Consider the following 14236-nt stretch of genomic DNA (forward strand, 5'->3'; position numbering starts at 1 on the left):
TATTGCTGTAGCCAATGCACAGAAATACATTTATGTAATAAAACATTTGCATGTTGAAATGTGTAAAGAAAATGAAAAGTTAGTAAATGGTATGCAGTTCAGTGATTCTCAACTGGGTGTGATTCTGTTCTCCCCCCCGTTGATAACATTTGTTGATGTCCAGAAACACGTTTAGTTGTCATAACTGGTGGGGGGGGGGCGGGGGCAGAGTGAATTGCTACTGGCATCTAGTGGGCAGAGGCCAAGGATGCTGCTAAACCCTCTACAAGGCATAGGACAGCCTTCCCTCCCCCCACAACAAAGAATTACCCTACATTAAATGGCAGTAGTGCCACCATTGAGAAACCTTGGTAGAAACAAGAGACAGTTCCTCACATTTTCATGTATAAACATCATGACATTTTCTCTAAACCTACCATGCTAACATGTCAACTGTCTAAGAGCAAACTCAAAGGAAACACAGTGAGATTATAAAAATTCACTTCCAAGTAGACGTAGTATAACATCAAGATTAAGGTCAAATGAACTGGTCTAAGAACCTGGCAACTCTGGTCACCTCTGAGGAGAGGAAGTAAAGAAGAGGAGCCTGAGGGCTGAGGAACGACTTTTTCACCAAACATCTTTCCGCACTGACCATTTTGACAATCTCACATAAACATAGGAATGATAAGGGCTGACACGTGCACTGAGTGCAGCACACTCTTATTCTGAAAGGTAGATAAGCTTTGTGGAACCACAGCCAACTTACAGACAGCCTACAGATAAAAATCACAAGTCTTGTTATTATGATTTAGAATAATGAGATTAAAGGACTCTTCAGGAAATTCACATTTTCCAAGGTGACAGAGTTGGAATTATTAAGAATGGAGCTGCTTTTAATCAGAGTTCCAAGGCGCTTCCTGTTTTGTAATATTTTCTGACTCAAGTTGGAGACAGCATTTCCTTTTATATACGTGCTGAGAGCCATGAAGAGGAAATTTTGTCAGTGTTACCTCTATCTACCACTCTAAAGGGGCTACTCTGCCATTTCACATGCCTGCCAGCAGCTGAGCATGAAGGCGACTGTGAGAGACTCTCAAAATGAGGACCCAAGGATGTCCTCTGAGAGGTAGCCAGCCAATCATCAAGCAACAAACCATAGCAAAGACACAAGGGAAAAAACAACACTTTATGAGATACTGAATAGCTCTAAGGACTAGGCAAGACAGCACTCTAAAAGAGGAGTTCGTTGGTCAGCCCTGGAAAAAGAGAAAAAGAAATGTCTGCAAACAAAATTGTGATGGGGAGAAAAGGTGATTCGGTCCATGAACATTGAGTCAGTTTGTCCCAGCAGCAAAGCCATGCCTACCCTCAGTGGTGCCTCCAGCTATTCTGAGCCAAGTACATTTTCACAACAAATTCCTGACTCCTTGCCAAGGAACCTACTTATCATTTTGCTTTCCATACAGTTGCTGCCTACAGGGATGGAACATACCAGCTGTGCCAACAGAAGCCTCTCGAGACTGTTTCACCATTATTGTTCTCATGGTGAAGTAAGGAACTGGCCCTGGATTGATGAATACATGCTGAGGAAATGAGGTTTCTTGAAACACTCTTGAGAATGCTTTGGCATTATTGTTCCCATGATGAAGTAAGGAACTGGCCCTGCGTTGATGAATGTGTGCTGAGGAAATAAGGTTTCTCAACCGGTGAAACTGACGACCAGTCCCAGGATTTTTGGTGATGACGGCAGGGAAGCTCTGAATGCACATTTCACCAACCACACTATTTTACTCAGCAAAAGTCCCATATACCCCTGAAGGAGCCGTCCTGACCAAGAATCCTTGATAATTCTTGTGTGGAAGTTGCGTTTGCCATTTGAGGACACCCAGGGGAAAATGCATGGTCAAATGCCATCAGTGAGAATCATCAATGAAAAATCTCAGTTATTATACTAGATATTGTTCCAGTGAGTGGGCTGAGTTTTATTACGCAAATATTTTTAATAAATAGAATTTCTTAAATTAAAAACATACTTTAGTACCTAAATCTGAACCTTTTGTTTTGGGCAAATGAATAATAAAATAACTTAGAAACGACATGGTAGGGGAAAAGAAAATACTTTAAAAAAATTCTCTTCTGAAGCTCAAGGCAAATAATATTAAACTGGCATGAATAAAGTAGGAATCCCAGTTGTCAATGACTGCCACATCAAGTGTGCCTCTATCAGACCAGGAACCAAATCCCTCCCAGCAGATCTTGATGAAGTATGTCTGATGGCTCCCACGTGACTTTCGGCTGTGGTGACTCATTCAACTGGTAGCTGCTGTATGACATTATGCTCCACCCCTCAGAGAGTCTGGGCTCCTTTGAAAATTAATCAAAAATCAAGGCCAGAGTCCTGAGCCAATCCTTCCCCCTCAAGACCAATGTTCATTTGGCTAGGTTGCAGCTTTCCCAATTCCTAATCCTTTCTCAGAAGGAAAGGGGGGTCAGCTTGATCTTTAGCTTCTTTGGATGCCTAGACAGAACAACAGCCTTTTAATTTATTCACCGAGTGAGACTCACCTGTCTCTTGATGATGAAAGAAATCTAAAATCTGAGGCCCGATCCTATTAGATATTGCTAAAACACTGGTGGAGGGCAGCCATTTGGACTAGTCTTCTATTTAAAAAAAATTTTCTACGATTCTCTATGTCTCATCTTAATGTTTCTCCAATCTGAAGACTGAAAATGACCTCAATGATTTACCTCATTTAGCAATTTGGGACCATTAGATGGTCACAAAAACACCATAACACATACAAACTATTATAATGCCACTGCATCAATATGCTTCAAAGCATGGGCCTTCCCTGGTGTCTCAGTGGAACAAAATCCACCTGCCAAGCAGGAGACATGGGTTCAGTCCCTGAGTAAGGAAGATCCTCTGGAGAAGAAAATGGCAATCCACACCAGTATCCTTGCCTGAGAAATCCCATGGAGACAGAAGCCTGGCAGGCTACAGTCCATGGGGTTGCAAAGAGTCAGACACGACTTAGTGACTAAACAATAACAATATATACATCCCAGTGTGGTCTCACGACATTAATGCTATATTCAAAGGACAGTGTGAGGGGAAGAAAATCTCTCCTGCCATTGACTCTCAGACTCAGGACTGTAAACTTCAAAAGGACCAGACAGGAAATCCCCCATCACTGATTGGAAGGGATAATCTGTGTTTATCACGGTCCTGACATTGGTAGCCTTCAATGCTGCAAATGCCTGCAATAAATGAGTAGGCCTTAGGCAGAGGCCACCCTTTATAGGTTTCTTTGGGAGCAAAAGGGAGGGACCAAGATTAAACAATAATACTAGTTCAACCATACAGATGACCTATAAAAGAAACAATTTTACATGATTCGATCCAACAGTAATCATAATAAAAGCTAACAATTATTGAACACAAACTCTGTACCAGGTATATCACAAACATTATCTCCTTTCATAAATGTACACCATTCATACGAAGTAAGTACTTTTACTAGCCTTCCCCCGCCCCACCCCAGCATTTTACAAATAAGAAAATGGAGGCTCATGCTCAGAGAAGTTAAATGACTTGCCTGCCTAAGGCCACAAGACTTGAAAGGGGAAAAGACAAAATTTCCAACCCAATTCTGATTCGACTGCCTCCTAAAGTTACTTTTATGTCTAAGTTTCTGTAACTATACTAAGGAGTCAGCCCCATTTCTAGGCTGGCATGTCAGCATATCTAGCTGACTCATCCTTGAGCATGGCTGACAGGCTACTGAACAAGGCCCTGTTAGAAAGATGGTGACCTCTCTTGGGGGTTTCAGTTAGATTATTTAGGTGACACACTAAAAAGGGTCTTTCCTGTAATTTCTGAAGGCTGAACTACCAGAAGCTGTCACTAAGACTCCAACTGTCCAAGGCCCATCCTTCGGAACAAGAGGAAGCCAACAGTGTGAAAAGGGGAACTGGTCTACCAGAGTTTCACTGGCTTCCGCATTTGGAGGACCTCTCTTAAAAGGCAAATACTTGGAACTGACCAGCCTCTTATCAATCGACATCTAAACTACAATTAACACCTCTGTGGGAAGGCAGATTAGCAAGTTCCCCTCGGGAGGGAGAGCCCATTTCATCCTCACTTCATTAAGCTTTCCCATACATTAGTTTTGGTGTCCCAGCAAGCCAGAGAAGTATAAAGCCACAGTTTACACACAAGGAAATGAAGGCTCAGAGAGGTTAAGGACTTTACCCCAGGCCACTGAGCTAGCTGCATGGTGCACTAACTAGTTCTCCGGACTCTTCCTGCCACCAAACTGCCTGGACGTGATGATTCCACAGTTCACTGAGCCGAAGTACTGTCATTAATAACAACTTCTCATTGGCCTCCTCAAAATCCTGGGCAAACTCAACCCCAAACATCTTCCATCTTCCCCACCCACACACTGAAAGAAGAATCACCCCTCTTACATGGGAGAGGCATTGGTTCCAGGGCCTCCTGTAGACACCAAAATGTGTGGATGCTCAAGTCCTTTATTTAAAATGGCCTAGTGTTTGGATCTTCCCTGGTGGCTCAGACGGTAAAGCGTCTGCCTACAATGCGGGAGACCTGGGTTCAATCCCTGAGTCGGGAAGATCTCCTGGAGAAGGAAATGGCAACCCACTCCAGAATTCTTGCCTGGAAAATCCCATGGACGGAGGAACCTGGTAGGCTACAGTCCATGGGGTCGCAAAGAGTTGGACACGACTGAGCGACTTCCTCACTCACTTCACTCAGTGTTTGCATATGACCTCTGCCCTATACTTAAATCCTCTCCTATACTTAATCTCTGGATGACTTATAATACCTAGTACAATGTAAATGATATGGAAATAGTTGACAGTTTGAAAAATTCAAGTTTTGCTTTGGAACTTTCTGGGATTTTTTTTTTTTCCTGAATATTTTCCACCTGTAGTTGGTTGAGTCTGCAGATGCAGAAACCAAGGAGTGTATACAGGTATAAAACAGTTCTGAACAGACAATATGATGCTTTGAGGAACCTGTCAATTATAAGGGGCTACAAACCAATAAGGCTCTTAAGAGAAATTTAAGTTAAATACGATTATCATAAAGAATCTGAAATCTTGTTAACAAAAATTCACTGAAATTGGTTGCACATCCAACTGGGAAAAGCTGAAAGTTTCTCTCATTTTTCCTCAAACATCAGGGAATCTTTTAGTCAATCCCACCTGTCATGGCTATTTTCTTTGGCAACACATAGATCTTGCATATCTACCTGTGCATGTGATTAATGGATGGTAAATGAGAAAATTCCCTGAGAAACTGAGAGTCTTATATAAATACAATGCTTCAGGCAACAACACAGAAACCAATTTTAACATAATTAATTATTCATGGAGTGCCTATAGGAACTAATTTTAACATAATTAATTATTTATGGAGTGCCTACTAGACAACGATACCTAATATTTCCTAAGAGATTAATAACCTCAATTGTATTTGATTAGCAAATATTTTCTGATGTTCAGTTTTGGACATAGTTGTTTTCATAATTTTCCACATAAAAAAAATTAAAAAAAAAAAAGATGCAAGTGAAAAAAAAAAAAATTTGGACACGACTCTAAAAACCCCACTTTGAAGTGAGATTAGAATGTAGCTCATTCTTAGCTCCAACTCACAGTTGATCACTTTACCTTATCAGTGTGATCTGTTCCAGAAAACTTACCTTATCCTGTTTGTTGCCAAAATGACTGAAATACTTTAGACTACAATTTGGACTGGCTCCCTCAGGAGGATTCCATGTCCATATGATGGTGCAGAGGTTTTCAACAGAAACACTCAAATTTGTCACAGGTGGCTGAGATTCTGTTCAAATCAAGCACAGGAAACACATTTATCAACAGCAGCCAGTGTTTTCAGTGGTTCATTTCATTTTTCCTCCAAGTCCTAGAGGCCAGGAATCATAAAACTGAGTTAATGAGAGCTAACATTTACTGACCCAGGTAGTATCATAAATACTCTCCACAAACGAATCTGCTCAGCCCTCACAACCTTAGAAGACAGGGACTATCAGCTTGTAAAGATGAGGAGACCAAGACAAGGGCTTTGAGTCACTTGCCCCATATCCCATGGCTGGTAAATGACAGAGCTGAGATGCAAACCCAGGAAGTATGGCTCCCATTCCGCATCATCTGCTACAGAGTGAACCCAGAGGACAGTATATTCTTAAACATCCAACTTTTCCTCCTGTGGGTATTTGGAGTCCCCTACACTTGCTCACCAAAGGGCACTCCATATAGACACTTCCCTCTCAGCAGTTCTGCGAATGTGTTGAAGTGCCTCATCTTTAACTGTGCTTGCTAACGTGACCTGGTAATTGTTTTTTAATGACTATTCCAAAGAAGTACTGAGAGAGAGATTTAACAGCCCTGGTTGCTCCCTTGAGGTCTGACACTAAACAGCTGGAACTGTAGCTCTGGCAAATCTGAAGAGGGAAGAGAAGAGGAGAAACAGTGAACCAATGTCTTGAAAAATGTGTTTCATTTGGAGAAAACCCACCACTGTCTCCACCAAGTATTTACTGACTCTATTATTTTGGATTCAGCTTTAGGACCAGGGAAAGGAGTTTTCATGCTTCTGCCAAATGCAGGGAAGGAAACAGAGAGGGAAAGGAAATATCATTTCAAACTTTCCTGAGAACTTCTCCTGAGGCCAGGACTACCAAAATCATCCCCCGCCCCCCCGCCCCGCCGCAAGGAGACTGGATAAGGGCTTCTCTGTACTATCTTTGCAACTTTTCTATAAGTTGAAAATTATTGCAAAACTCAGTTATTTAAACTAATGGAAACTTAATCATTATTAATTACTTAAAAACTACAGCTATATTAACTTATCAATAGGTAGTTATATTTTATACTCTATGCCAACACTTTGGAGTGCTCTGGGCCTCTTACATGATATGCAATATTTATAGCATTACCTTCCTTTTTAACTGAACAAAAAAATGCCATTTGTCCCAAAACATCAACCCGACAGGCACTATGTAGTTGTGATTCCCCGCAAAATCAGTTTTCTACACGGCAGCCTGCACCGGCCATGAATTCTCAATATTCAGCCCACCATTCCTGACTCAACTACCATTAGCATTTCTGAAAGGTAAACCAAAGGCCCAGCTGTGGGGAGGAGCAGCCCATAGCAGGCCAAGTCCTTGTAGAAGCAGGGAGTTCCTATTGCACTGCATTTAAACACAGCTGGTGCCAGGGGGCACCAATGGGTCAGGTGACAATGATTTTAAGTTAAGATTTTAAGTGATTAAAAGTTAGGATTTAAGTTAGGACTTGATATACAGTTATTCCATTTTGGCCTTTCTGACATCACATCAATGATATTTTTGAAGACAAATCATTTATCAGGTATACAGCCTTTAATGAAAACATTGTTCCTACTGGAGACCACACTCTACTTTAGGATTAACTCCCTTACTGTGCAGTTTCCAGAAATGCACTGCACCAAAAGTCCAGGATAGCTGGTTTAGCCCTTCCTGACATACTGCCTTCTCACCCACCTCCCACTCCCACACAGAAATTAAAGCCCTCACAATAAAAATATTACCTATTTATGGTTCACTTTAAATCATACCCCAATTTTCAAGGTAGTTTAAGACTTTTTAAAATCTATCTTTTAACCTTGGTATTTTAATGGAATATTAGCCTCCCCTATTTCCCATCTCTCAAATGGATTTCTTTTTTGCCCATTTGTTCTGAAGTAGATCCCTGGCTCGGGAAGATCCCCTGGGGAAGGAAATGGCAACTGACTCCAATATTCTTGTCTGAAGAATTCCATGGACAGAGGAGCTTGGTGGGCTACAGTCCATGGGGTTGCAAAGAGTAGGACACGACTGAGCGACTAACACACACACACAAACATCCTTTAGTCAGATCTTCTAACTCGTTTACATTTTAGGTACTTATGGCTCTCTGCCATCCTTTTTTCCCCTAATAGTTCCTTCCATTTCTCTTGAGATTCTTCTACTTCCTATTTAAAACACACACACTCACAGAAAGTTTAAATGCAATCTGCAAATGTTTAAACGTATCTGAATACATGTATGTGGGTATAATACATCCAGACATACTCATAAACAAGTGGAGACTGTGCTTCTTGTAAAGCTCTCTAACAGCTCTTCATCTGTAAGACATTTCGTTTCAGCGTAGTGTAGTGATTAAGAGCACAGACTATGGAGCCAGGCTGCCTGAACTCAGATGCCAGCTCTATTACTTACTAGCCAGCAAGTTACTTAACCTCTCTGCCTCTCTCTGCATCTATAACATGAAGATGATAATTATACCCAAAGAAAATGGTTATTATGAGGATTAAATGAGTTACGACAGATGAAAAGCCCCAAACAGTGCCTGGCACAGAATAAGGGCTATGTAAATACATGCTATGTGCTTTCTTTCTTTTTGAGGAGACCAACAGTTCTGAATGGTTGCTTTGGTTTTCTATGGAATTGATAATCTGCCCATGGCCTTAGAGACAGAACAAGCTTATCTGCCTGATAAACTTTTCTTAGGCACCTAATTCCAACCATTTCTTAGGGGTTGATCACTGGCCGGAAAGGGGAGTGGGAAAGCCAGGGGGACTCAAGTTAACTACCCTTGACTAAACTTCAAACCTCAAGTGAGTCTGTATGGTCATCTAGCGCAAGATTCCACTCTAATTTTGAATGAATACGATCAATGCTGTCTCTAATAATAAGGCTTAACTCAAAGCTTGTGCTGTCTCTCGTTCAGTCACAGGAACTGGCAGAAGCATGCGTATGTCGGGAAAAGTCAAGGAAATCACGAGTTACACGTGAGTCATCCATCTCCTTCCTTTACATCTTAATCATCAACCTCTTTCAGTGCTTTCCTTGCAACACCTCTCTTATTATCCTGATCATACTCAGGTGCTCTGCTGTGTCTCGTGAGGCAGGCAGACATACAGCAGTCAGGCCCGAGCCTGGACAGAAGGCGTGCAGGACCCGTCTTTCTAGGGGCCACCTCCAATCCTAGATTCCTGCGGAGCTTTGCACTCTGGCAAGTCCCCTCTCCCTCCAGCCCCACACTCAGTCAAGTCTCCCTGTTGACTTCTCTTCCAGTGTCATTTCCCTCCCTCTGCACCCCAACTCAGCCTCAAGGGCAAATGAAGCCCTTCTGCCTTGACTGGTTTGGCCAATACACCCTCCTGCCAAGCCAGACTCCTCGTTGAGCCCACAGGGGCACCACCACCGTTACTTCTGGGCCTGTGCTCCTGCTCGCCTCCCAAACTGGGAGTAACTTCTCCTCCACCAACTCAAATGTCACCCACCCTAAAAGTCTAGCTCAAATTTCAGTTCTTCCTCAGAATTCCCAGCCCTCAGTTTCCCCTCTTCTGAATGCCTGTGGTACCTATTGTTTGGACTACACAGTCTGGCAATCATAAAGCAAGTCTCCAATACATGATCATTTGCTTTTTACCAATGGCCTGTACATACTTGCGTGAATGCCCACCAGGCCTGCCCTGCTGCTCTGGGAGAGGCCCAGCTCCCCTCCCAGCCAAGGACTCTCCTCATTTCTGCAGAGAGAGGCAATGAGTGCAGTGGTTAGGGGCACGGTCTCTGGAAGCCACTGCTGGGGTCAGCAGCCTAGCTCCCTCCTGCAGTCTACCACCTACGAGACTCTGGGCAAGCCTCTGGGCCTTGCCGTGCCTGTTTCCTCCTATACAAAACAAGAATGGTAACAGCACCAACAGGAGAGGTTCTGTGGAAAGCTGAAATAGGTCACGTGGAAAACTTAGAGCGCTGCCCGGCATAGAGTAAGCACTATAGAAATGCTAGTTGTTATTAAGAATGCCACAATGTGGGCTTACCAATCTACACAGACTAAAACTAAGCTGGTAACCTAATCATTTTTATACACACTCAAACGATTAGAGCTGGAGGAGCCCTTAAACCTTATGGAGTTCAACCTCCTTTCACAGAGAACACTGTTGCACGAGGGAGGGAAATGACCAGTCCTGAAGTCCCACAGCTGGGTAAGGTCAGACCATTATAACAGTCAAGTCCCCTGTTTTGTTTTGCCTTTTTCCCCCCTCCATATCTTAATGCAATTGTATCAATATTTCCAATGGGAAAAAGTTTCTGTATTTCTAAGTAACCAAGTCGCCAATGAACCTCTGTGACAAAACTGATTAGTTGGGGATTGCCAGTATCAGCTAGAGTCAGCTGTTTGTTGTTCCAGGTGTGAGGTGTGTAGGAGAGGGAGTCTGGAGGAGGGAGGGGACTGCAGTGGCACGGTGACAATCAGGAGACTACAGAGATGGGTGGCTTCCCTGCTGGCTCAGCAGTAAAGAACCCACCTGCAATACAACGCAATGCAGGAGATGCGGGTTTGATCCCTGGGTCGGGAAGATCCCCTGGAGAAGGATACGGCAACCCACTCCAATATTCTTGCCTGGGAAATTCCCATGGTCAGAGGGGCCTGGAGGGCTACAGTCCATGGGGTCGGAAAAGAGTTGGACGTGACTGAATAACTCAGTGACAACAACCGAAGGGAAAGGTGACCCCCCTCCCTTCTCTGCACTGTAGCTGCCCCATGATATGGAAATCAGATCCCCCCAAGTGAACTAGGAACACAAGATTACACAATATACTCCAAGGCTCTAAGCCAATGCACAACACCTGGCTCAGTACTAAAGAAGGCAGGCACTTGAATGAATAACTGGCAAACTACAAACTTCCCTCAAGTCTCTCCTCAAATGCTGCCTTTTCAGTGGCAGTCTACGTAGTCCACCCTATTTACAATGGCAAACCCCTAGATTGCTTTGTTTTTCTCCATAGTACTTACTGCCCTCTAACAGACCTTATAATTTACCGCCCCCCCCCCGCCCCCCGCTTAAGCTGACTCTACCAATAGCATACCAGCTCCAAAGGGCAAGGACTTGCTCTGTTTTGCTCATCACTGTATTCTCTGCCCCTAGAACACTGCCTGGCACAAGGCACGCAGAGTGGGCATAGGTTTTGTTGACTGAATCAATAGAGGGCATCCAAGTTTCCTAATCAACATTTCAACTTGGGTTTCAAAGCCCAACGCACTGGCTGAAAAAGCAATAAACAAATTGTGGGTGTTTGTGTCAACGTGACAATAAAACCTATCAACTTTGGAGCTACTATCTTCACCAAAAAAACGTCCAGAAGGTCGCTCAGGCCAAAAGCTGTCCCTCAGGAATTCATTAGTGCCCCTCCCCACAAGTTTTCACAGTAACTGGTTGGTTCATTTAAATGGCCACACCAGGTGAAGAGTATGCATCTGTGCAACTTTTCTGTAAATCGAAAATTATTCCAAAATACAAAGGTTACTAAAGAAAAAGGCTTCCACGCGGATGGTGCCCCGGATTTCCCATGGATTTCTTGTACGCCAGAGGAGACCCGTCCTTTGCTACAGGGACTAGGCGCTTCAGAGGTTCCCTTCGACTGCCGCCACCTCGCTGGACCCGCCGCGCAAGGAGCCTCGGCGCGTCACCCGCACTCCCGGACCTTGGTCGCCGTCCCCGCGGGCTCCCAGCCCCTCATCCCCGCTCCGGGCCACGGGGACACTCCCGCCCCCGACCCCGCGAACTCCTTTCGGGCCCCAGGCCTTAGCGCCAGGCTCCTCGGCGCTGCCCGACGACCAAGGGAAGTGCGGCGACAAGTCGTCGTCCTCCCGCCCCGCCGCCCCCGCCGCCCGGGATCCGGGAAAGCCCGGTCGCCCCGGGTCCCCCAAGCTCCAGCCGGGCGCGGGAGGCGCCTGCCGCCGCGGCCGCGGGCTGTCCCGAAGAGGGCCCTCGACCCCGACTCCGCCGCGGCCCTCGGCCCCAGGCGCCCCGGCGGGCCTCTCGGCCGCGATTCCCGCTGCCCCGGCTGGGGACCGAACTCACCCGCGGGCGCAGCCACGCCGCCGCGGCCGGCGTAGAGCAGCAGCACCCACAGCCCGCAGAGCCGCGCCGGCCGCTCCATGCAGCCCCCCGCTCGCTCGGAGCCCGGCCGGGCTGCAGCCGCCGCAGTCTCCGCCTCTTTCGCTCCCTCTCCCACTTCCCGGCTCCGCCGCCCTGGAGGCAGGGGGGGGCCGGCGCAGACGGGAAGGGCCGCCCCGCCCACCGGCCGCAGGTAACCCCGCGGCCAGCGCCGGCCGAGGGGCGGGGCGCCCGCGGCTCCAGCAGCGGCTTCCGAGGCGCGACACCTGGCCCCGCGGCAGCCGAGCCTCCGTCGCGCCCCGGGAGTTCGATCGCCGGCCAGGCAGAGCGGCCCCGACCTCGTCGCGGCCAGGCCTCTGCGCCGCCCGGCTCGGTGCGAACTGTGTGCAGCCCGGAGGAACCTCGGACGTGTCCAGCCGAGCACCCGGGCAGGGCAGGGCGGCCTCTGAGTCTCAGCTTGCAGTCGTTGGCCTCTGAGCCCTTGTTTCCTAAAACTCTGACTCCAGGGTTAGAAATCCCAGGCCTGACTTCACAGGGTGCACTTGGAAGACCAAAGAGGGCACTTGGTGGAAGCCTCCTTTGTGAACGGGACAGAAGGTATATTTGAGAGCTGGTGATACATAATGTGAAGTTGAACATAGAAAGAAAGAAAAAAGCTAAATGTTAAATATGAGAGACAGTACCATACTGGGCTTCCCTGGTGGGCCAGTTGGTAAGAATCCCTCTGGAATGCAGGAGACCCAGGTTCGATCCCTGGGTGGGAAGATCCTCTGGAGGAGGTCATGGCAACCCAGGCCAGTATTCTTGCCTGGAGAATCCCATGGACAGAGAAGCCTGGCGGGCTACAATTCATGGGGTCACAAAGAGTCAGGCAGGACTGAGCATCTGAGCACAACAGAGTACCATACTATGTACTTGGATTTTTCAAAACTCACAGCCAACTTTCTATACACTTCTTTTTTACAGATATATATTGGGAGATGGAAGGTGAGCTGGAAAAGTACGCACTGAATACGTTGAAAGTGGGTGATTGTGAGGATTAAGGATGATGAGGATGGAGGAAGAACCCTTTAGTTTTCCTGTGGCTGCTGTAACAAATTATCACAAATTTAGTGGCTTTAAACCACCCAGTTTTATGATATTCATATTAGAATCCTGTAGGTCAGAAGTCTCATCGGACTCCAGTCAAGCTGTAGGCAGACCTGTGTTCACTTCTGGAGGGTGTGAGGGTCAATCTATTTCCCTGCCTTTCCCAGCTTCTAGAGACTGCTACATTCCTTGACTGCTTCCTGCACCACTCAGACCTCTGCTTCCCTTGTCACATCTCTTTCTCTGACTCTGACCCTCCTGCCTTCCTTTTTCATTTATAAAATCCTGGTGATTTGATTGGACCCACCAGCTCTAGAGAAGCTGGTGGTTGGGGTAGGGGAATGGGAGGTACCAACTACTGGGTGTTAGGTAGGGAGCGAGGACGTATTCTACACCACAAGGAATATAGCCAATGTTTTGTAATAACTGTAAATGGAGGGTAATCTTTTAAAATTTGTGTACAAAATTTTTTTAGTGTAAAAAGGAAAAAATATATAGGACCTCCTAGATAATCCATGATCATCTTCCTATCTCAAAATCCTTGATTTCTATTAATAAAAAGCTACTGTATAGCCCAGGAAACTCTACTCAATACTCTGTAGTGACCTATATGGGAATAGAATCTTAAAAAGAGTGGATCTATGTATATGTATAACTGACTCACTTTGCTGTACAGTAGAAACTAAAACAACATTTTAAATCAACTGCTGCTGCTAAGTCACTCCAGTCGTGTCCGACTCTGTGCGACCCCATAGACGGCAGCCCACCAGCCCCCCCATCCCTGGGATTCTCCAGGCAAGAACACTGGAGTGGGTTGCCATTTCCTTCTCCAGTGCATGAAAGTGAAAAGTGAGAGTGAAGTCGCTCAGTCGTGTCCGACTCTTAGTGACCCCATGAACTGTGGCCCACCAGGCTCCTCTGTCCATGGGATTCTCTAGGCAAGAGTACTGGAGTGGGGTGCCATTGAATCACCTATATGTCAATAAAAACTAGTTTTTGAAACTCATTGATATAATCACACCTGCAAAGTCACTTTTGCCATATAAGGTAACAAACATATGCACAGTTGTCTGGGATAAGGTCATGGACACCACTGGGAGGGGATTATTTTGTCATTGTGTGCTAGGTGCTTAGTTGTGTTCAACTCTGTGACCTCATGGACTGTAGCCAGCCAGCCAGGCTCCTCTGTCT

The 14236-nt window shown here is 45.8% G+C and overlaps 1 protein-coding gene and 1 non-coding gene across 3 annotated transcripts in view; both read right to left on the bottom strand.

The window, feature by feature from the left end:
- IL13RA1 (interleukin 13 receptor subunit alpha 1) overlaps positions 1–12063 on the bottom strand; it is a 78087-nt gene extending 66024 nt beyond the window's left edge. For both annotated transcript variants that reach the window (XM_086388264.1, XM_086388265.1), the window contains exons 1-2: positions 11921–12063; positions 5712–5851 (exon numbers count right to left, since the gene is read on the bottom strand). In XM_086388264.1, the coding sequence (XP_086244390.1) occupies positions 5712–5851; positions 11921–11999 (219 nt within the window). In that variant the 5' untranslated portion in view covers positions 12000–12063. The remainder of the gene's footprint in view (positions 1–5711; positions 5852–11920) is intronic.
- LOC147341571 (small nucleolar RNA SNORA35) lies at positions 7149–7276 on the bottom strand. The gene has a single exon (XR_015160011.1). It is a non-coding gene; the product is annotated as a small nucleolar RNA SNORA35 (small nucleolar RNA).
- Positions 12064–14236: the final 2173 nt, after the last annotated feature.

This window comes from Bos grunniens, chromosome X (genome assembly GCF_055505025.1).
Source record: "Bos grunniens cultivar Pamir isolate PY7600 chromosome X, Bosgru_T2T1.0, whole genome shotgun sequence".
Classification (NCBI taxonomy): Eukaryota; Metazoa; Chordata; class Mammalia; order Artiodactyla; family Bovidae; genus Bos; species Bos grunniens.